We start from the raw sequence: 24467 nt of genomic DNA on the forward strand, positions 1-24467 counted from the left end.
CAAATGATCCAGTGCAGATGAGACTGTTTGTCAGCGAATGGGGGCAGGGGCCGACCCCCGAACACAGCCAGATTATGACATTAGCTTCACTTCTTCTCGCCGCCAGACTGTCAATAAAACAAAACGCATTGAGCATTTTTTAGCGCTAAAGGGTCATAATTCAATGATTTATTCCGCCTTTTTGATAACGATTCAAAGCATGCATATTAATGTCATTGGTATTGAGTTGGAGAAGACCCTCGATTAGGGCCAATGCGTACTGCCCAAGGCGGCTCTGCCAAGGTGAAGTGAGGTAGCTATTTGCAACAGAATAAATGGAGAATTATTAAGACTACCAAAGCCCTCCGAAACCATTCCTCAAAATGCATTACCAAGCCAAGCCCAACCCAATTTGCACATTATTACCACTATGATGTACAGTATAATGATCTGCTTTGTTAATAAAACCAAACAGCATAATGTTCAAAATGTATAACTGTCTGTTTACCGAAGAGGTTGCGTCAGGCAGCTCATTGCATGCAAACACAGTTAGCTAAGCCCCAATAACAAAAATGAGATCTCGGGGAATCAATCTAGCCCGACTCAATGTAGAGCGCAATCACACTGCTGTTTATGACAGCCGACATCAATACAGAGAGTAGGAACAAATGAGCGATGTGAGACAACAAAAGGGGGAAAGAGGAGACATGGTTGACGGAGCACAATTCGGTAAATCCACAATCATTTTGTTTATGCTCGCCGATTCGCCACTGTAGGGCTTATGCGAGAGCTAGGGGAAATGAAGCCAATATTTGTGGAGAGATATTCTGATTATTACATGGTGCGCTGTGTAACCTGAGATCCAAGGCACAAATTCCAGGCGGTTGTGTACAATGTCTTGGAGTGCAAAACAGCAAAAGCTGCCATGACACCCAAATTAGATCCATTGGGTGAACAAGTTTGTAGCTCAGGCGGATTAAAGGTCACCCAGCCAGGCCTGATATGCTGGACAGTGATATGACACAATCCATGTGGTTGAAATAACCGGTGTCTCAACACGACCTCTTCTTCAACAAGATGGAAAGTAAACAAAGCAAAACAGAGCTATTCCACAGACAACACTGATAGATGAAAGCTGAAGTTGAAGACGCATCCCATCCCTAGCATGTTATGACAAGCTTTTATTGTTCTGAGGCGGCTATCTTTTCACTGCTGGGAAATCAAGCAGCTTTCGTTTGGAGGTGCCTGAAGTGGATAGATAGTGAAGTTAGGTCTATCTGTCTGTATGTCTCTCTGTCGATGTTGCCAATCCGTCTGTCGGTCCATCGGTCTGTCAAAGACGCAACAGCACAGTAGCCAAATAGGATGCTCTTCCCTTTCAGATTCCTCCTCCCTCAATTTGTGGCATGCATCAGGATCTCATTAACTTGGGGTGGAACTTGTTCATGAGCAATTGATGGAAATAATCTTGCAGTTAAGTGCCATCAAATCGTGTTACTTTCCACAATCATGTACATTCCGCAGGCTAATGATAAAGGCATGGTTTGCCTTAGGGACGGACCAATGTTATGTGTACTATTTCTGCTGGTTTGATTACGTTGTATTTATGTTAAGTGCCACAAAAAACAAAATGATATAAGATGTCACAGTCCCAAATGGAAACGTATACATCTGACCTTTGCAGTCACCATGTAGCTCACGAAATGAAACAATTAGCTGCCTTTGTGGGTCACTATCAAGTCTACCATATAGGTTGTTGAATGTGTTTGGCGAGTCGTGTTAATCATATTCCTACAAGCAGATTTGGGATGGGAAACGTCACTGCTGCTGGAGAAAATGCTTTGCTTGTGTTCACCAGCCACAGCAACAGACCGAACGGAATTGTTCTGTGGAATCTGACACGCATTCAGTCTGTCTGACCAACCAGCTGGCCTGTCCTGTGATGCCTTTTATGCACATTGATTTCAGCCAGTGGCCCAACATTGTTCATTCTTGTTGTGTTATTTCGTTGGGACAGGCGTCGGGGAGTATTATGTTATTGAGAGCTCTGTGTGAGAGAGCAATATCTTTCATATTGGATTACGGGCTAAGCCATACCGCTGTCCCACTCTGCCACTCCTGACCTATTCAGCACTGCTGTATTCCACTTGAGAACTTGTGCTCTTAGCAACAAATTGCTCTCGACATTATAACCTGAACCTGAGCACCGGCAGGATGCCAGCCTTGTGATTCTGCATTCTGAAGGCCATAAGCATTTCCTCCCAATCAATGCAATGACTTACTGAAGGAACCAGAATAGCATGCCCAATGAGAATGTCAAACACCCACACATATATAACATTGGAATATCATCCAAAACAACTGCATTGTATTTTAATTACACACAAGGTTCTACTCTGCATAGTTATATATTGTATAAATACTATGAAGCAAATCAGTCATAGTGGTAACAAGAAAATACTGTATACCAATGACTGCAGTTAGCACGCAACATCTCCATTTTGCTCTTTGGTCAGACAGAAGGTATTTAGTTCACATTCTCAGGAATGATGAAATTAGCATTTATCCTTTCAGACGCTGTTATAGCTTATATAAAGCAGACGTCAGTATCCTCAAACAATTGGTTCTCAGAAAGGTTATGACCTTTGCAATAGCAAGAAAAGAGTGACGAGTAGCTTATTAATGAGTAAAAATACAGACATCTTTGTGAATAGGACTTAATGAATGGCCTAGCCTTTCCGCTTTCTGACCTCGACTTCCTGTATGTCTCCTCTGTCCTCTGGGCATCAGACATATTACACAATACAAACCAGGAAGGAGAAAGGTCAAAATATGAAATACCTAGAAGCATTTGACTCACATAGAAAGTTGTGATCTCAATAGGCAATGATGGAAAGAATGAAGAGGGAAGGGTAACAGAGATGGCATTGTGTGTTAGAGATCAGGGTGCCATTTGAGAAGCACCACCACTCTTTTCACGTGGTTGTTTCTTCCATTATGAGTGGATTGAGGTGCTCAGCTGTCACGACCACACACACACACACCTCTCTAATGAAGTTGTATACTTGTACTCCCCTGCCTCTTCTGTCCTCTCCAGCAGATCAGTTTTGATGACGGGACATAAATGGGATCTCTTGCATTCTCCGCCAGGTGTCTGGCCCACCTTCCTCCATTCAGATAGGGACGTAGAAGAGAGGACAATAGAAGTAATAATCGTTGCTTTGAACACAGTGACAATGGGAGCGCCCGTACCCTGTAGAAACCACTGTCAAAACCCTGTAGAAACCCTGTAGAAATGCATGGCTAATTTCAGCACAGGGGAGAGTGGACAGCACCAGGTGACGGTGGAGTGGCTATGTGACTGACCACACAGGCACATTAACCTTCCTAGCGAGAGAGGCGAGATAGAGAGGCAAGAAATGAGAGAAAGGCAAGAGAGAGAAAAAGGCGAGAGAGAGAAAGTGGCAACAAATCACATCACATTTTATTGGTCGCTTACACATATTTTACAGATGTTATTACAGGTGCAGTGAAATGCTGCACCTGTAATAACATCTAGCTCCAACAGTGAAGTAGTACCTAACAATACAAAACAATACACACAAATCCCCAAAATTAAAAGAAAGGAATTAAGAAATATCAGAACGAGCAATGCCAGATACATTACATGACCAAACGTATGTGGACATCTGCTCGTTGAAAATCTCATTCCAAAATCATGGCTATTAATATGGAGTTGTCCCCCCCCTTGCCCCCTTTGAAAGCTATAACGCATCCACTCTTCTGTGAAGGCTTTCCACTAGATGTTGGAACATTTCTGCTGGAACTTGCTTCCATTCAGCCACAAGAGCATTAGTGAGGTCGGGCCTGGCTTGCAGTCGGCGTTCCAATTAATTCCAAAGGTGTTAGATGGGGTTGAGGTCAGGGCTCTGTGCAGGCCAGTCAAGTTCTTCCACCCCGATCTCGACAAACCATTCTGATGGAACCTCGCTTTGTGCACGGGGCATTGTCACGCTGGAACAGGAAAGGGCCTTCCCCAAACTGTGGCCACAAAGTTGGAAGCATAGAATCGTCTATGCTTCCAACTTTCAGAATCGTCTGTCATTATATGCTGTAGCGTTAAGATTTCCCTTAACTGGAACTAAGGGGCCTGTACCATGAAAAACAGCATCAGACCATTATTCCTCCTCCACAAAACTCTACAGGTGGCACTATGTATTAGGGCATGTAGCGTTCTCCTGGCATCCGCCAAACCCAGATGGTACTCCAGAGTCCGATGGTGGCGAGGTTTACACCACTCCAGCCGACGCCATTGGCATTGCGCATGGTGATCTTAGGCTTGTGTGCGGCTGCTCGGCCATGGAAACTAATTTCATGAAGCTCCCGACCAACAGTTATTGTGCTGACATTGCTTCCAGAGCCAGTTTGGAACTCGGTAGTGAGTGGTGCAACCGAGGACAGACGATTTTACGCGCTTCAGGACTCTCTTCCCGTTCTGTGAGCTTGTGTGACCTACCACTTCGTAGGCTGAGCTATTGTTGCTCATAGATGTTTCCACTTCACAATAACAGCACTTACAGTCGACCAGGCAGCTATTTAACGAAATGACTTGTCAGTCAGGCCATTCTCCTGTGAATGTTTGTCTATGGAGATTGCATGGCAATGTGCTCAATTTTAGACACCTGTCAGCCATGGGTGTGGCTGAAATAGCAGAATCCACTGCTTTGAAGGGGTGTCCACATACTTTGTATATATAGTGTATGTAAATGTTGGTGTGGTGTGTATAGACCTTATGGACAATATATGAATAGAAAAGGTGTGTACAGCAGTAGTTATATAGGATGAGCCATGAATAGAATACAGTATATACATATGAAGTGGGTAAAACAGTATGTAAACATTATTAAAGTGACCAATGTTCAATAACCATGTACAAAGGGCAGCAGTCTCTAAGGTGCAGGGTAGAATACAGGGTGGTAGCCGGCTAGTAACAGTGACTAAGTTCAGGGCAGGGTACTGGGTGGAGGCTGGCTAGTGATGACTGTTTAACAGTCTGATGGCCTGGAGATAGAAGCTGTTTTTCAGTCTCTTGGTCCCAGCTTTGATTCACCTGTACTGTCTCCGCCTTCTAGATAGTACAGGCCGTGGCTCGGGTGGCTGTAAATGTCCTGGACGGCAGGCCGTGTGCCCCCGTTGATGCGTTGGACCCCTCCAGCAGCGAGGCTAGACGACATTTATCAAAATGTCATAATTTATCGTCCCCGTTAATTGAAATAGGGGTTGTATGGAGCTATACCTCTGTGGAGGAATGCCACGGTTTGATATGGTAAGCAGTATAGGACCTGCACATCCACAGATGCCTCACCCCCTAGTGAGACGCTCTCTTTTCATCATGACAGCCAGGAAAGAAATCAGTCAGTGCCACCTCCCTCATTCTAATACTAGAATATCTGTGCAAAGAGATGAGTTAATTAATCATTCAAGTCATAGGCCTGAAATAAGTAGTTGTATTCTTTCTTTATGTATTTCATCTTTTTTCCTCTTTGTGGATTCCACCACAGCAGTAGTTCTTGAGGGACTGCGAACAGTTAACTCACATATTGTCTCCATCTAGCTGGTGTTCCACTGCCCCTAACAGCAGACCGCTGTGAACTGTCATTTTACAGAGGAACAATTAGGTCGCCTGATTTTCAGGAAACACGTGTGGCAACACATGACAACATCCATAGAAATATATTGAAACTTACTGTAAATAGAAACTCTGAATAACATTTAATGTGGCATATCCAACCACCACTTCCTGTTAAAGAAGATATGGACACTGACACCTGGATTGTGTTCTTACTAACAGAACTGCAAATTGTGACCTATCCATAATACACCATTGGGTGTTGACAAAAAAAGGAAAAGGAAGTTGTTGAAGTTGCAAAAGCTATGGATGTAGAGCAATAGAATGTCAATTATCCCCCCGTTTAGTTCATAAGGATCCCCATTAGCTACTGGACATGCAGCAGCTATTTTGCCTTCAGAAAGTATTCACACTGATTTTTCACACATTTTGTTGTGTCACAGCCTGAATTTAAAATGTATACATTTTAGATGTATTGTTACTGGCCTACACACAATACCAAATAATGTCAAATTGGAATTATGCTTTTAGACATTTTTACAAATTAATTAAAAATGAAAAAATGAAATGTCTTGAGTTATTACGTATTCAACCCGTTTTGTTACGGCAAACCTAAATAAGTTCAGGAGGAAAAAGGCTCTTAAGTGACATAATAAGTTGCATGGACTCACTCTGTGTGCAATAATAGTGTTTAACATGATTTTTGAATGACTACCTCATCTCTGTACCCCAAACCTACAATTATCTCTAAGGTCCCTCCGTTCAGCAATGATTTTCAAACACAGATTCAACCACAAAGACAAGGTTTTCCAATGCCTCGCAAAGAAGGGCAGCTATTGGTAGACAGGTGTTGTTTTTTTAAAGCAGACATTGAATATCTCTTTGAACATGGTGAAGTTATTCATTACACTTTGGATAATGTATTAATACACACAGTCACTACAAAGATACAGGTGTCCTTACTAACTCATTTGCAGAAGAGGAAGGAAACCGCTCAGGGATATCACCATGAGGCCAATGATGACTTTAAAACAGTTACAGAGTTTAATGGTTGTGATATTGCAAACAGGATGCATGTTTTGGAATATTTGTATTCTGAACAGGCTTCCTTCTTTTCACTCTGTCATTTAGGTTAGTATTGAGGAGTACAGTGCCTTGCGAAAGTATTCGGCCCCCTTGAACTTTGCGACCTTTTGCCACATTTCAGGCTTCAAACATAAAGATATAAAACTGTATTTTTTTGTGAAGAATCAACAACAAGTGGGACACAATCATGAAGTGGAACGACATTTATTGGATATTTCAAACTTTTTTAACAAATCAAAAACTGAAAAATTGGGCGTGCAAAATGATTCAGCCCCTTTACTTTCAGTGCAGCAATCTCTCTCCAGAAGTTCAGTGAGGATCTCTGAATGATCCAATGTTGACCTAAATGACTAATGATGATAAATACAATCCACCTGTGTGTAATCAAGTCTCCGTATAAATGCACCTGCACTGTGATAGTCTCAGAGGTCCGTTAAAAGCGCAGAGAGCATCATGAAGAACAAGGAACACACCAGGCAGGTCCGAGATACTGTTGTGAAGAAGTTTAAAGCCGGATTTGGATACAAAAAGATTTCCCAAGCTTTAAACATCCCAAGGAGCACTGTGCAAGCGATAATATTGAAATGGAAGGAGTATCAGACCACTGCAAATCTACAAAGACCTGGCCGTCCCTCTAAACTTTCAGCTCATACAAGGAGAAGACTGATCAGAGATGCAGCCAAGAGGCCCATGATCACTCTGGATGAACTGCAGAGATCTACAGCTGAGGTGGGAGACTCTGTCCATAGGACAACAATCAGTCGTATATTGCACAAATCTGGCCTTTATGGAAGAGTGGCAAGAAGAAAGCCATTTCTTAAAGATATCCATAAAAAGTGTCGTTTAAAGTTTGCCACAAGCCACCTGGGAGACACACCAAACATGTGGAAGAAGGTGCTCTGGTCAGATGAAACCAAAATTGAACTTTTTGGCAACAATGCAAAACGTTAAAAGCAACACAGCTCATCACCCTGAACACAACATCCCCACTGTCAAACATGGTGGTGGCAGCATCATGGTTTGGGCCTGCTTTTCTTCAGCAGGGACAGGGAAGATGGTTAAAATTGATGGGAAGATGGATGGAGCCAAATACAGGACCATTCTGGAAGAAAACCTGATGGAGTCTGCAAAAGACCTGAGACTGGGACGGAGATTTGTCTTCCAACAAGACAATGATCCAAAACATAAAGCAAAATCTACAATGGAATGGTTCAAAAATAAACATATCCAGGTGTTAGAATGGCCAAGTCAAAGTCCAGACCTGAATCCAATCGAGAATCTGTGGAAAGAACTGAAAACTGCTGTTCACAAATGCTCTCCATCCAACCTCACTGAGCTCGAGCTGTTTTGCAAGGAGGAATGGGAAAAAATTTCAGTCTCTCGATGTGCAAAACTGATAGAGACTTACAGCTGTAATCGCAGCAAAAGGTGGCGCTACAAAGTATTAACTTAAGGGGGCTGAATAATTTTGCATGCCCAATTTTTCAGTTTTTGATTTGTTAAAAAAGTTTGAAATATCCAATAAATGTCGTTCCACTTCATGATTGTGTCCCACTTGTTGTTGATTCTTCACAAAAAAATACAGTTTTATATATTTATGTTTGAAGCCTGAAATGTGGCAAAAGGTCGCAAAGTTCAAGGGGGCCGAATACTTTCGCAAGGCACTGTAACGACAATTTCATTCTTCCATCCTAAGGCACAAAGGTAAAACTGCAAAAAATGTGGCAAAGAAATCAAATTTATGTCCTAAATACAAAGCGTTATATTTGGTGCAAATACAACACATCACTGAGTACCACTCTTCATATTTTCAAGCATGATGGTGGCTGCATCATGTTGTGGGATTGCTAGTCATCGGCACGGACTAGGGAGTTTTTAGGATAAAAGAGTAACGTAATAGAGCTAAGCACAGGAAAAATCCTAGAGGAAAATGTGGTTCAGTCTGCATTTCAACAGACACTGGGAGGCAAATTTACCTTTCAGCAGGACAATAACCTAAAACGCAAGGCCAAATATACACTGGAGTTGCTTACCAAGATGACATTGAATGTTCCTGAGTAGCTTACAGTGGTTCCTCCGGCACACCTTGCAGGCTGCTGCACAATTCTACGGCACGTTATTTAAGTGTCAGCCATTGTTGCCATTAATGCTAGTTAGTGCAAGCTTGACCACCAGAGGGCATCTTTGAAAAGCATTGGACCTTTTTTATATGGACTGTATTAGAGAATTTAAAACCTTTTTTTGTAATAACATAGTATATGGGATTGATTTGAAGAAATGTAGCTTAATTAATTTGATTAATATTATGGTGTTTCTATTCCAAGAAAAACGAAAATCACAACCCTTCACCACAGTACTACAGTAAGAGCTAAATAACCCTAACATGTCCACACCCTAACTGTAGTCTAACCAATACCCAAACGGAGATTCAGTGAAAATGAAAATCTAATCCATTTATCAAGATCAGTCCCCATGCTTGTCTCAGAGCAGCACGAAACGGTGCTGAAATAGTTGACCACACGTGGGTAGGCTATTGCTTCTATCTTCAATATGCTTTAAATGCCACAATGTCACAAATAATGGAACGCACACAATTCTTAAAACTCTGAGAAGGGTAATAAGAGGTGATCTGCGCTGCATATTAAACTGACATTCTTATTGCTATATTCCACGCGTTACTGTGTGTGTTTCGATCCTCTCGCTCTTTCTCGCAAACACACTTGCTGTCTTGACCTCTAAATGCTGTCTTTTCAAAATGTGTATCTTCCTTACCAATTACTTTTAAAGCTCTGGATTTACAAATGTGCGCTTTTCATTTTGTTTTTGTTAAATCCAGTTTGTATTTCAAGTATAACTTCTGTATGACTGAAGGCTTTAGTAAGAGTTATAATGCTTTAATATTAAATCATTTATGCCCTCCGAATTCATACGGGCATTTTTGGTGGAATTGTTGTTAGGGCAAATATGCTCTGTGAGAATATCTAATAATAATAATTGCTTTGTAAATAAGTATGCATTATGAAAGGATTAGATTATTAATTAGTTTAGGTTTGAGTGCAATCTAAGTGTCACATGATCTCAGTATATATATACACCTGTTCTGAAAGGCCCCAGAGTCTGCAACACCATTAAGAAAGGGGCACCACCAAGCAAGTGGCACCATGAAGACGAAGGAGCTCTCCAAATAGGTCAGGGGCAAAGCTGTGGAGTAGTACAGATCAGGTTAAGGTCATAAAAAAATATCCAAAATGTTGAACAACCCACGGAGCACCATTAAATCCATTAAAAATGGAAAGAATATGGCACCACAACACACCTGTCAAGAGAGGGCCACCCACCAAAACTCACAGACCAGGCAAGGAGGGCATTAATCAGATTGGCAACAAAGACACCAAAGATAACCCTAAAGGATCTGCAAAGCTCCACAGCGGAGATTGGAGTATCTGTCCATAGAACCACTTTAAGCCGTACACTTCACAAAGCTGGGCTTTACGGAAGAGTCTCCAGAAGAAAAAAACATTGCTTAAAGAAAAAAAATAAGCAAACACGTTTGGTGTTTGCCAAAAGGCATGAGGGAGACTCCCCAAACAAATGGAGGAAGGTACTTCCAATCCAAGATGGCGTAGCAGTCAGATGTCTTTTGTCCTCGTCTTGTCGTGTCCCGCCCGTATACATGTTTTTTTTTCTTCGCATATCTTTTTTATATTTTTTCTGAAACTCAACTTCAAAACATTCTCCTGCAACCTACCTCACCCAATGTGGTGCGGATCTGTTTTTTCTAAAGTATTATTCACCTCGTATTCGGAATCCCCCAACAGCAGCTAGCCAGCTCACTAGTAAGCTAACCACTGCTAGCGGTCATCAGCTAACCTTTAGCTCGGAAAGCTCTCGCCGGTTTGTACAACGCGACTCAAACCAGAGCATAACGGACATATTTTCTCTCCACATCCCCGGATTCCTACCGCAAGCTCTGGACATTTTTACCTGGATCTTCGCAGCTAGCTAGCTGCTATCCGAGTACTGGCTAACGTCGGTCGCAGAGCAAGCACCAATTATCCTGGAGATAGCCCATGCTAGGCCCTTTCTCCCGGCTAGCTAAAAGAGGCCCATCAAGGCCCATCAGCCACTCCTGGGCTACAATACCCGGACTACTGCCGGTACGGGAGCTGTATAGATCCATCGGCCAATTTCTTGGGCCACTATACCTATTTTGCCAATTGGACTTGGACCACTCTGCTACTCGGAACACTACTAATCCATCACGACTGGTCTATCGACGTCATCGCACACAGAGGCCAAAACATACTTTTCTCCATGGAGACGTCCCTATAAGGCCCTTCTGCTAGCTTTGCTAGCCCCGGCCTGCTAGCTGCCTGAATCGCCGTGTCTCCAGCCAGCCCAACCACGCACTGGACCCCTATTGATGGGGCATGTATGTCGGTTTGAAGTGTATTGAAATAGATTATACAAGTGGTTAGGCATTTTCAACACACAAATGTTTCTTTAAGAGAAGTAGTACATTTCTCTTCAAACTTCAACCATGAAAGACTATCATGCATGTTATTGATGTAAGTTCTGTATGTCCAGCTAAGGGCAAGGTGTGCTGCCCTGTTTTGAGCCAGCTGCAGCTATGCTAGGTCTTTCTTTGCTGCACTTGACCATATTAACTGACAGTAATCAAGATGGGACAAGAAAAGAGCCTGAACAACTAGTATAGTTGATGTGTCTAAAACGCAGAACATTTTTCTATAACAGGCATACCTCTCCCCATCTTCACAACTGTACCTGCACAAAAATACAATTTCTAACTAAATCAATATGGAATTCAAATTTGAATTATGTATGCCTCACTCCAGGGCTCCCGTAGATATGGCTACCTCTGGGTATATTTTAAGAGGGACGCCCATTTCATTTTATGACACCATCTGTTAACCTCAGTCACGGAGGAGATTTGGATCTTTGGTCTCCTTAACTGCTTCGGGGAAAAAGGCTGCAATGAATTCAGCGACGTTAGAGTTAACCTAGTTAACCCACTCTTTTCTGAGTGTGTGAAAGTTATACTGGAATATACATGAAGCATTGACGTGAAGATGGTTTCTTCAGCATAGTTCATTGTCAATCGTAAAGTTTCAAAAAAGGCCTGCGTGTAGTACTCTTTCTGAAAATGTGGTGAACAAAAAAAAACAACATACATTTGGAATATTATAAGAAAAATAACAGAAAACAAATGGGGGAGAGTCAAATATATAAATTGTGTGAACTACAAAAACAACACGGAGCAATATTTAAATCATGCCTCATGGGCCCATAGATAGATTATTTTCTCATTTCAAAACGTATTTCTCCTTGACAAGAAAAAAAAGCTTCAAGAAAGCCTAGGGGGGTGCAGGAAGGTTTAGAATAACATTTGGAGTCTGGAGAGTGAAGTCCCACAGCATAGACGATCCCGACTGACCTCTTCAAACCCATGGTAACGGACACAATTTATTTCAGGACCAACAGTTGAAGTTTTGATAACTTTATTTTCTTACTTCCCGGAGGAAGTCAAAGTTGATGGTAATGGTAAAAATCAAATTTTCATTATGTCCCAGAGAGGAGCTGGGAAAGCGAAGGCCTCTTGACCCAAAAAGTCTGTGATATGCCCATCTTGTCCTCTTCTGTCCTTGTAGACTCCATCATAGACTGAGAAACACGGCCATTCTAAAGCTAGCCGACATGAATATTATGGCTTTCTGTCTTATTTATAACACATTTGGCCATAAGAGTTTGGGGAAACATATTTCCAGACAAATACGCCACCGGAATACGAGAAAGCTAAATATACTTTTGAACGCCTTTGAGGACATGGCGTTTCATAAAGCTATATATCAACTTACTTGGACCGCTGTGGAGTTTGATTTAGCTGTGGACAACTGTCCAGAATCACAAAGTGAATACAGAGGATCAATTATGGATGATTGACAGAGATAGACAGCCATTTCCGCACCAGAAATGACAAAGTTTAAAACACTCTCTCCCTCGCTTTAGTAAAGCATCTCTGGCAAACTGGGCTGGCAACTCCGTCTCCCCAAACTCACTGCAGAAACATCCGTCAGCACAGTGCTGACTTGTTATTACATGTCCCATAACCTTTCAGCCTGAGGAGACACTTCACATCCAAAAGACTAAGAGATCTTCAATGACTGCTAACCTGGCTGCAATAAGCCATCATCCACTCAACAGTGTTTTAGTGGGTTTACATGTCATCAGTTAAGTCATTATAGTGGCGTAAATAAATAATAACAACTAAATAATATTTCAACTGAGGTTACATGTAACTAAAAGGGTTCAATGTCAGCAATTCTATTCTAATGAGACCAGGTTGGTTATTAAAACCTCTTTCAGCTAGAGGGCACTATTTTTATGTTTGGAAAAATAATGTTCCCAATGTAAACGGCCTGTTTCTCAGGCCCATATGCTAGAATATGCATATAATTGACAGATTAGGATAGAAACACTCTAAAGTTTCCAAAACTGTCAAAATATTGTCTGAGTATAACAGAACTGATATTGCAGTAAAGGAAAATCAAACCAGGAAGTGGCTTCTATTTTGAAAGCTTCATGTTCCATAGCCTGCCTTTGCTCCATTTAAAGGGATATCAACCAGATTCCCTTTCCTATCGCTTCCTCAAGGTGTCAACAGTCTTTAGACATAGTTTCAGGCATTTATTATTTTTTTTTAATGAAAGAGAAAGATAACATCGCGTCGGTGGATTGCTGGGTGTTCGCATGAGTTTTGCTTGCGCAACACAGTGGGGTAGCCATTGACTCTCCCTCTCCTACTGAAAAAGAGAGTGCCGGTTGATATATTATTGATTATATATTTTAAAAACAACCTGAGGATTGATTATAAAAAACGTTTGACATGTTTCTGTGGACATTACGCATACTACTTGGAATTTGTGTCTGTGTTTGTAGTGACCGCTCGATCCTGTGGATTTCTGAACATAACTCGCCAAACAAACGGAGGTATTTTGTATATAAAAATAATCTTTATGGAACAAAAGGAGCATTTATTGTTCAACTTGTGAGTGAAAACATCCGAAGATCAAAGGTAAGCGATTCATTTTATTGCTTTTCTGATTTTCGTGACCAAGCCACTTTGATGCTAGGTGTTCATAATGTTTTGTCTCGTGATCGATAAACTTACACAAACGCTTGGATTGCTTTCGCTGTAAAGCATATTTTCAAAATCTGACACGACAGGTGGATTAACAAAATGCTAAGCTGTGTTTTGCTTTATTGCTATATAGTTTTGGAATTGTTAGCTAGATTACTTGTTGGTTATTACTGCATTGTCAGAACTAGAAGCACAAGCATTTCGCTACACTCGCATTAACATCTGCTAACCATGTGTATGTGACAAAATAAAATTTGATTTGATTTTGATTTGACTTGCGATTTCATGAATATAAATATTTTTAGCAATATTATTTGAATGCAGCGCTATGCAATTCAGCGGTTGTTGATGACAATTATCCCGCTAACGGGATAGGTAGCGTCAAGAAGTTGAGGAACATACAATAACTGTAATTATACCTGTAGTAATTATATTGATGGTAGCTGGGCAGTAGATCGGCCTAATTTTTATGAAGGTTTGTCAATAGGCCCCGGCTGTTGGGAATATAGCTGCTCTTTTAGAAAGCGGAGGGCCTCTAAAATCGAAAGCGGAGAATACAGTATTTATAATTTTCGACATGCCTCTTTCCCAAACGTCAAGAAACCTCCTAGAGTTTTCAGAAGCCGGCTTCTGGGATTCAGCAAAGACCTTCGACAAAGCCGTTATTGCAGAGAAATGTACACCACGGATTCTCTAACAAACAAACAGCTACCGACATCAACATTTCGTGGAGGTCGTTTTTGTTTCGAACTGTGAATTTTCTGAAAACCCATCTCCTACAGTCAGTCACTTGGTGGGTGTTTAATTGTTTTCTCAGTCAGTCATTTTGTTCTCTTCCGACTGGAGACTGATGAGGTGCCTCCTATAAAGAAGCATCCCCACTTCAAAGCTACTATTAAGCCCATTACCGGAGCTATGTGTTACCTCCAGAGCACGTGGCTACAGGCATTAAGCCGGGGTAAAGCTGGCGAGACCGATAGACACAGACGCCCTGGCAGTAGCTGTGAGATCACTACAATGCTCCATCTTGACTCTCCAGGCCTGACCTAGAAGAGGAGAAAACTCCTAGCGTCAGCAGCAATCCACGGCTGCCTGCACACAAAGGCCCCCAAATTGCCCAAGAGAAAATGTTAGTCATGCTATGAAGATTTTCCCACATAATGAAAAGTTGGAGCCGAGTTCAATTTTGGTCTAAATCTGTCTGGGGGATCTGAGTCGAGCAAGTCGAGCAAATTCAATATGAAAGTCACTGCTGGGATTTGAAGGGAGTCAGACTGTAATATTAAAGGCTTAGCACGAGGAACTCCAAAGCCGGGCTTTTGAATGTGTGAAGCAGTGTGTTCCCTGTGTAGAACCTAAGAACGCTCTTACTTCCTTTTATTAGGAAGGTATTGGTGGAGCATCAGGACAGGTAGTGGTATGTAGCTCAGAGGGGGTGAGCTCTAACCCTGCCAGAGGACAATTACCCCCAGATAGTTAACTTAGAAGTGGGAAGCGGAGCAAGCAAAATATAAATGTACATGATAAAAGCCTGTCGAGTTTGTGCATGAGTGGGTATGAAAAAAAGTTCAGAAATACGTCTTTGCTTTCTGAATTCCTTCTGCTGCCAGCCCTGTGGCACTTCTCTCACACTGCAACACCAGAGAAAAAGAAATATATATTATATTAATCGGTGAAAAAACAAAAACTACCACCATTAGATACACCACCACACATTAACTCTCCATACATACATTGGAAAATAAGAGGCCATGATTATCTGTGATCTTGGCATCTTGCTTCAAGTCTGCGGATTAAAAGTGAATGAAACAACTTATTGGAGAGTGGCGAGAGACGGAGTCGTGATAAGTGTAAATGAAGAAGTGAATGTCCAAACTAAAGAAGGGGGGGGGGGTAACTTGGCTGTCCACAAACAGCAGTGGTTTAATGAATTTCTAAGTCCTACTTATTGGTCTTTCGTTTCTTGTTTGAATAGCACAGCAACTTTCTTAATCATTCTTCAAACACACAGCTGAAAGAAAACAAAGCATCCAAAGTGTTTTTGGACAGCCGCGTTTAGCATTCATGATCTATCGTGGTGGTTCGGGGTCATTTTGTACTGGTCAAATAATTATGCTGTATTGATCTTTCTCCCTGTGTTATTATCACACACTGCAATATACATTTCTCACACGGTCTCTGAAAATACAGGTAACTGCCAAACTAAAGGGACCACCAACATAAATTATGTTAATAGGGCATTGAGCCAGAACAGCTCCGATGCACCTTGGCATAGATGTGTCTGGAACTCTATTGTAGGAATGCGACGCCATTCCTCCATGAGAAACTCCAACATTTGGTGTTTTGTTGATTGTGGTAGAAAACTCTCTCAGGCGCCATTCCAGAATCTCCTATAAGTGTTCAATTTGGTTAAGATCTGTTTACAGACGGCCATGTCATATGGTTTACATGGTTTTCATGCTAATCAAACCCTGCAGTGACCACTCGTGTCCTGTTGGTGGGGGCACTGTCATCCAATGGGGGGCATAGCCATGGTGGCCAAAATAATGGCCTGTCCAGCATTTTTATACATGACCCTACACATGATGGGATTTTAATTGCTTAATTAACTCAGGAACCACACATGTAGAAGCACCTGCTTTCAATATACTTTGTATCCCTCATTTACTTAAGTGTTTCCATCCTTTTTGGCAGTTAGCTGTATGTTACACTGGGCTGAGTGATCAGCAAGTGTGGAGAGAGTTGAGCTGCATTCTACACTTTATCAAAATGGACAGATAAAACACTTAGTGCCCTGTGTTCAACTACATTTCCAAATGTAGATATCAGCCATTTGTATAAGAGTACCTTAATATAGAATAGAGCTACCACAGAATTACAATCTGATAGATACGGAATATATATTTACTAACGCAATCATTTACGCCAAAGGAATTTAAAATGAATTAATTGGAACATATTTGTTGTTCAAACACAGGCATACAGTTTGACTCCCATGGTAAATGAGAGAAGAAGTGAATAACTGGAGAACTTGTGAGTAATGAGCCCATGGCAAAACTGTAGGGTGATTTGCATTTTCTCTGCAAGCAATGTTCCTCCCTATACTGAAGAACTCACAACAAGTTAGAGCAACAGAAATAGTCAAAGCTGGTGGTCAGGTCACTAAGCTGGTAGTCATTGAAAGCAACAACTGAGCAGCCATATAACATTTTGGCAGTGTAATATTCAAGGTGGTAACTTTGTAGGTGTTCATTCTACCCTCGCCAGAAAGTACTTTTTACGTAGGATATTTCATCCAAGATAATGGGCGTCTACCTTTGTTTAAGTTAAATTCATTATTAAACTACCATGAAAGAGCACTTGCAATGAAGCCTGTCCTTACGTAGTCCACAGGTGGTAGGTACTGGAATTCAAAAATACAGTGCATTACGCAGCTGTGTTTTGCATGGCTGTTCCCAGCACACCGACTATGGCAGAGAAAAGGTTACATTAACATAGTGCAATCAGAACACAGGCCGGCAAGTTTGATTTCCTGTGTGTTGTGATCCGTGACAATTAAGTGCATTCATATTAATTGTGAGTAACCTTCGCTATGCTCCAAGAGGCCAACATGTCCCCTCTATCTCCTCCTCCACTCCCTTCGCTTTCAGTAAAACAATGAGAGGCCTGAAGAGGAGCAGCGGGGTGGGCTTCAAACAGCGCTGTGCTTCTCCCAGCCCCCCCATCTCACCCCAGGGTGCCTTTCTCCTGGCTAAGCTTGGCCTTCCGTGGGCGTCCAAGACGCTGCCGCAGAGCGCCGCTCCCTCCCTCTGTGGTCACGAGTTCACCGGTTTGAAAACATCCAGAGGGCGAACCTGGCCTCCCTCGGTCCCCTTGGCACTAACTGGCCTTTTGCCGTGTGAGGAGGAGTGGTGTGATTTTCATAGCTAGCGGTGCTGAACTTTACAGCTCGGCAAGGTGCAAAGGGAGTGTTATGTGGGTTTTTCAAACAGAAATGATTTACGCCAATTTCCCCCTGATTAATGTGCAGGCAGACAGAAGGTAAACAGCACAAAGGCAGGTCTGGGAACAGTTTTTCTGTTATCAGATAAAGCCAAACAATACAAATATGTCTTTATCTTAATGAAAGCAAGAACTTGGGAGGTTACCTTGAGGTGGAGTATTTATCCATCATTGGTTGGATTTTTTCAAAGGAAGAGAAAAACAAAGTTTTGCTGTTTACCTTGTTTTTCCAACTATGGTTTCTAGCTACACTGTTACTCAGCCACAGTGAGAAAGATGGGCGGGGGAATTTTCTACAGAAATCTATTAATCGCTTTGGAGTGCAGAGCACGTTGTGTTGTTCTGTGGGTGTGCATGATCTTTCCAGTGTGACCACACCAAAGCCTAGTCGTTTTCCAAGCTGTTAGGATGCTAGGATATTGCCTCCGCTGTATCTCCCAGAACAAATAAATGGCCCTCTGGGGCTACTGCCGGGCCATCTCCGAGGATTGGGGGTCGGTCATAAAAGAAGATCTGCCACTCATCTGATAATCACTTTATATGCACCATTCATTGATTCACATTAAAAAACCTATCTTCGACAGTGGGGTTTGGTGAATAATTGAGAGTGTTCGGCTGTCATTGAGGGTTCCTCCGGGCTGTTGGGACCAAATTAAATTTGAACATCCCTATCTACAAGAACGGAAGATGAGAACTTTGTGGGTGGAAAAAGGCTCCCACAACGCAGTTGCCGTGGCCTAATTATGGTTGAGTGACAGGCCCATCAAAGCTTGCTATAAACGGGCACAGGACAGAGAAAAACTGAATTATCTTAACATTAACTATAATCAAAACAGATTAAAAATAGGGGGCTGTGGGCAGCGAATGCCACTCTTGGTGATGGGGGAAACGGAGAGATATTAAAGACACTCGATCTTATGGTGAGGGCCGCCATGCTTATTAAGGTCTCAGAGACAGAGAATGGCTGGCTTTCTGATGTGGAAAAGAGGGACTTCCTATCTATTAGAACCTAATGGATAGAGTGGTGATGGAATGACAGGCTATGGACTTCCACTCTATGCTTGTTTTAAATGGGCAATGCTATGGGCTATTCTTGTTCAACCAAGCCCATCGCTCTGTGTGAATCAGAGCCTAAGAGATCTCCTGACATAGATCCAATTAGCAAATGGAAGGTATCCAGCAGATGCCAACTTCTTCTGTGTTCACACTGGCAGCCCAATTCTAATATTTTTACCACTAATTGGTGTTTAGACCAATCACATCAGATCTTTTTCAGAGATTGGTCTGATTGGTCAATAGACCAATTAGTAGAAATAATATCAGGATTGGACTGCCTGTGTGAACGCAGCAATAGATGAAGCAAATGAGGTCTGCATAAACTTTTTGTCAGAACTGTACTGAGAATTGAGTGAACGTCAGTAGATGTTCCCCCATGAGGAGGGTAGAACATAACCAGAGGAACAGGTTGGCCAGAATGGAGGTTCATTTAGGGGCACTTTGCACTTAAGTCAGTAAGAGAGTAAGGACCATACCTGACAGGGTTACTGGTGAGAGAGACACGAAGGGACTCCAGGCAGATGAGCAGCTTGTCCTCACTGATGCCAGAGCGCAGCTCATGGACATACTCTTGTGATGACAGTGTACACTCATGCTTGCTGTTCCTCAGTCCTCCCTGCAGAAAAAACGCACAGAAGAGATTCATTATTATAGTACAGAAACTGTAGTATTATTACTCTGTTGAACATTGAGCAGAAAATAGTTGCCAATCCTAACACAGGGGAACATACCAAAGGTATTACAAATACTAGATCAACAGAAAGAAAACAATAGAAACACAGAGAAATTGTGGATCACAGTGATTTGATCCATAATTTACATGGTAAACAGGGTAATGTCATTGACAATCTCCCAGTGGTGCTACCATGAAGAGGAGCCAAAACTTTGCCTTCCATCGCCGTATTCAGAGTGAGGGATATGAATGGGGATAAGGAACGGGGATAGGGATAGGGAACGGGGATAGGGAACAGAGATAGGGATTCTCCGGATGTGTTCTAACTTCCCTCAATCAGCTAAGGCTGAACTGACACGGAGGTCTATCCCACAGGGAGCTGCCAACCCTCCCGACTAACATGCATGCTGATCACTAGCGGCCATGCTTCCTCTAAATGGATTCCTGTGTAGAACTTTAAAAGAGGGGCTGGCACATGTTGCACACACCCTCCCTGCAGCTGGCAAAGACAAACAGACACTTTCATCTCGCATGAACATACCGCTACACAATACTGGTGGTTTTATTGGGTTTCACTGTTGTAGAGCTACTGTGAAATAGCTGATGAGTCGATGCCTCATATCTAAAACAGCATGTCTGTGGTTAAAGACGACTGCGGGAAGGGGCGCATCCAGGACTAGTGACTGAATTGTGTATGGGTAAACAAAAAACTAATCACTGAGTCTATCATGTATATTACAGGGCCTGTCCAAACAGTCCCCCTAGACTGGTTAAGTCATGACTTTCCCCCATCTGTTCAGATCAATTTGTTTTACCTGCCTAGATGACTGAATAGCACGGTATACACTAGAGGTCGTCCGATTAATCGGAATGGCCGATTAATTAGGGCTGATTTCAAGGTTTCATAATAGAAAATCGGTATTTATGGGTGCCAATTTGCCGTTTAAAAAAATACAAAATTATACCTTTATTTAACTAGGCAAGTCAGTTAAGAACACATTCTTATTTTCAATGACGGCTTAGGAACGGTGGGTTAACTGCCTCGTTCAGGGGCAGAACGACAGATTTTCACCTTGTAAGCTTGGGGGATTCAATCTTGCAACCTTACAGTTAACTAGTCCAACGCAATAACGACCTGCCTCTCTCTCGTTGTAGACTGTTACGCGAATGCAGTAAGCCAAGGTAAGTTGCTAGCTAGCATTAAACTTACCTTATAAAAAAACAATCAATCATAATCACTAGTTAACTGCACATGGTTGATGATATTACTAGATGTTATCTAGCGTGTCCTGCGTTGCATATAATCTGACTGAGCATACAAGCATACAAGTATGTAAGTACAAGTATGTAAGTATCTGACTGAGCAGTGGTAGGCAGAAGCAGGCGCATAAACATTCATTCAAACAACACTTTTGTTCGTTTTGCCAGCAGCTCTTCGTTGTGCGTCAAGCATTGCGCTGTTTATGACTTCAAGCCTATCAACTCCCAAGATGAGGCTGGTGTAACCTAAGTGAAATGGCTAGCTAGTTGGTGCGTGCTAAGTCTTTCAAACTTCACTCGCTCTGAGCCTTGGGGTGGTTCTGCATGGGTAATGCTGCTTCGATGTGGCTGTTGTCGTTGTGTTGCTGGTTCGAGCCCAGGGAGGAGTGAGGATAGGGACGGAAGCTATACTGTTACACTGGCAATACTAAAGTGCCTATAAGAACAGCCAATAGTCAAAGGTTAATTAAATACAAATGGTATAGAGGGAAATAGTCCTATAATAACTACAACCTAAAACTTCTTACCTGGGAATATTTAAGACTAATGTTAAAAGGAACCACCAGCTTTCATATGTTCTCATGTTCTGAGCAAGGAACTGAAACTGTATCTAAACCCAAGATGACTGAATAGCACAGTATACACTCCCACCAGTATCTAAACCCAAGATGACTGAATAGCACAGTATACACTCCCACCAGTATCTAAACCCAAGATGACTGAATAGCACAGTATACACTCCCACCAGTATCTAAATCCAAGACGACTGAATAGCACAGTATACACTCCCACCAGTATCTAAACCCAAGACGACTGAATAGCACAGTATACACTCCCACCAGTATCTAAACCCAAGACGACTGAATAGTATACACTCCCACCAGTATCAGCACAGTATACACTCCCACCAGTATCTAAACCCAAGATGACTGAATAGCACAGTATACACTCCCACCAGTATCTAAACCCAAGATGACTGAATAGCACAGTATACACTCCCACCAGTATCTAAACCCAAGATGACTGAATAGCACAGTATACACTCCCACCAGTATCTAAACCCAAGATGACTGAATAGCACAGTATACACTCCCACCAGTATCTAAACCCAAGACGACTGAATAGCACAGTATACACTCCCACCAGTATCTAAACCCAAGACGACTGAATAGCACAGTATACACTCCCACCAGTATCTAAACCCAAGACGACTGAATAGCACAGTATACACTCCCACCAGTATCTAAACCCAAGATGACTGAATAGCACAGTATACACTCCCACCAGTATCTAAACCCAAGATGACTGAATAGCACAGTATACACTCCCACCAGTATCTAAACCCAAGATGACTGAATAGCACAGTATACCCTCCCACTGAATAGCACAGTATACACTCCCACCAGTATCTAAACCCAAGATGACTGAATAGCACAGTATACACTCCCACCAGTATCTAAACCCAAGATGACTGAATAGCACAGTATACACGCCCACCAGTATCTAAACCCAAGATGACTGAATAGCACGGTATACACTCTCACCAGTATCTAAACCCAAGATGACTGAATAGCACGATATACACTCACACCAGTATCTAAACCCAAGATGACTGAATAGCACGGTATACACTCACACCAGTATCTAAACCCAAGATGACTGAATAGCACGGTATACACTCACACCAGTATCTAAGCCCAAGATGACTGAATAGCACGGTATACACTCACACCAATATCTAAATCTAGGACAAAGAGCCAAGACAAATAAATAGTGAGTTCTGTCAATCCATTCTCTGTTCTTGTACTCCCTGACATTTGTCATGTGAACAATTCTACAATGAAACAAACAAAAATACATTGAATTCCAATCTTGTAAATCACCTTGTCAGATTACCTGACAGAAGGTGGCATTGTAGACAGAATTCTTTCAGAAAGACATTGTTTTATTTGTCACAACCTGAGAAAAACAACCTGCCAGCCAAAGTTGGGACAAAAACAAGGAATATGTTATTTTTATTGATTTTGTATTTAACCTTTATTTAACTAGGCAAGTCAGTTAAGAACAAATTCTTTTGTACAATGACAGCCTACTCCGGCCAAAATCCGATGGCGCTGGGTCAATTGTGCGCCACCCTGTGGCACTCCCAATCACAGCCAGATGTGATAGAGCCTGGATTCGAACCAGGTACTATAGTGATGCCTCTTGCACGGAGATGCAGTGCCTTAGATCGCTGCGTCACTCGGGAGCCCAAAAGGTGGCATATCAACCTAACCCAGTTACAGATAGAACTGAATTAATGGAGGTGGAGGAGGTAAAGAAACCGTATCAGAAATGTCTCGATTGCAGTTGAATGATCTTGAATCTGTTCATCTCTGAACTTAGCCGGTTCCACACCAAGCATGTTGCACTAATAGGCAGTTTGGGGATAATAAGCAGCTTCTTTCATCTGGAGGGAAGAGAGGTCTGGTAGCCGTCTCCCGCATGGCAGAATCAAAGAGAAAGAATCTGTCTGGTCTATGTGAGAGGAAGGAAGGACATCAGCGAGCTAATGACATTGTGGAGAAAAAACATCTAAGCTCATGGGGTGATTCTTGTTATAGTGAAAGGATACGTTTGGTCAGTATTGCACAACACCACACACACACACATATATACACTATATCTATATATATAATCTATATATATGGTCTATATAGATAGTGTATATAGATATAGTCTATATATATCTATCTATATATATATCTATATATATCTACTTCAATCAGTGTAGATGAAGGGGAGGAGACAGGTTAAGTAAGGATTTTCAATCCTTGACACAACTGAGACATGGATTGTGGTTGTGTGCCATTCAGAGGGTGAATGGGCAAGACAAAAGTTAAGTGCCTTTGAACGGTGTATGGTAATAGGTGCCAGGCGAACCGGTGTGTGTGTGTAAAGAACTGCAACGCTGCTGCGTTTTTCATGCTTAACAGTTTCCCGTGTGTACCAAGAATGGTCCACCACCCAAAGCATATCCAGCAAACTTGATTCAACAGTGGGAAGCATTGGAGTCAACAGGGGCCAGCATCCCTACGGAGTGGAACGCTTTCAACACCTTGTAGAATCCATGCCCAGATTAATTGAGACGGTTCTGAGGGCAAAACTCAGTATTAGGAAGATGGTCCGAATGGTTTGTACACTCAGTGTATATATAAAACAACATTAAACAAAACGGAAGGTTGCAAGTTCAAATCCCCAAGCTGACAAGGTACAAATCTGTCGTTCTGCCCCTGAACAGGCAGTTAACCCACTGTTCCTAGGCCGTCATTGAAAATAAGAATTTGTTCTTAACTGACTTGCCTAGTTAAATAAAGGTAAAATAAATAAATATTATCCTCCAGATCGCAATATGCAATCTATCATTGTCCAATAGTGTGATTAGATGTTTGAATTGTTTTGTTGCATCACTTACATGACTTCCTCCACAGACATTCTACCTGACTTAAACACTACCACCCTCGCTGGGAAGTTAGCAGAGCTGCTTAAATAAAAGGAAAGATTTTACGCAAGCTCAAATTATCTGCACTTACATGTACATTATTCATCCTGTAAAATCTAATTCCCTGTCTTCTCCTTCTTTC

At 42.0% G+C, this 24467-nt stretch overlaps 1 protein-coding gene across 1 annotated transcript in view; it reads right to left on the reverse strand.

Moving 5' to 3' along the window:
• diaph2 (diaphanous-related formin 2) overlaps positions 1 to 24467 on the reverse strand; it is a 689895-nt gene that overhangs the window by 495206 nt on the left and 170222 nt on the right. Inside the window, 1 exon segment of the mRNA XM_024383199.2 lies at positions 19388 to 19527. Coding sequence (XP_024238967.2) covers positions 19388 to 19527 — 140 coding nt within the window.

The sequence above is a fragment of the Oncorhynchus tshawytscha genome, linkage group LG21 (assembly GCF_018296145.1).
Source record: "Oncorhynchus tshawytscha isolate Ot180627B linkage group LG21, Otsh_v2.0, whole genome shotgun sequence".
Taxonomy (NCBI): Eukaryota; Metazoa; Chordata; class Actinopteri; order Salmoniformes; family Salmonidae; genus Oncorhynchus; species Oncorhynchus tshawytscha.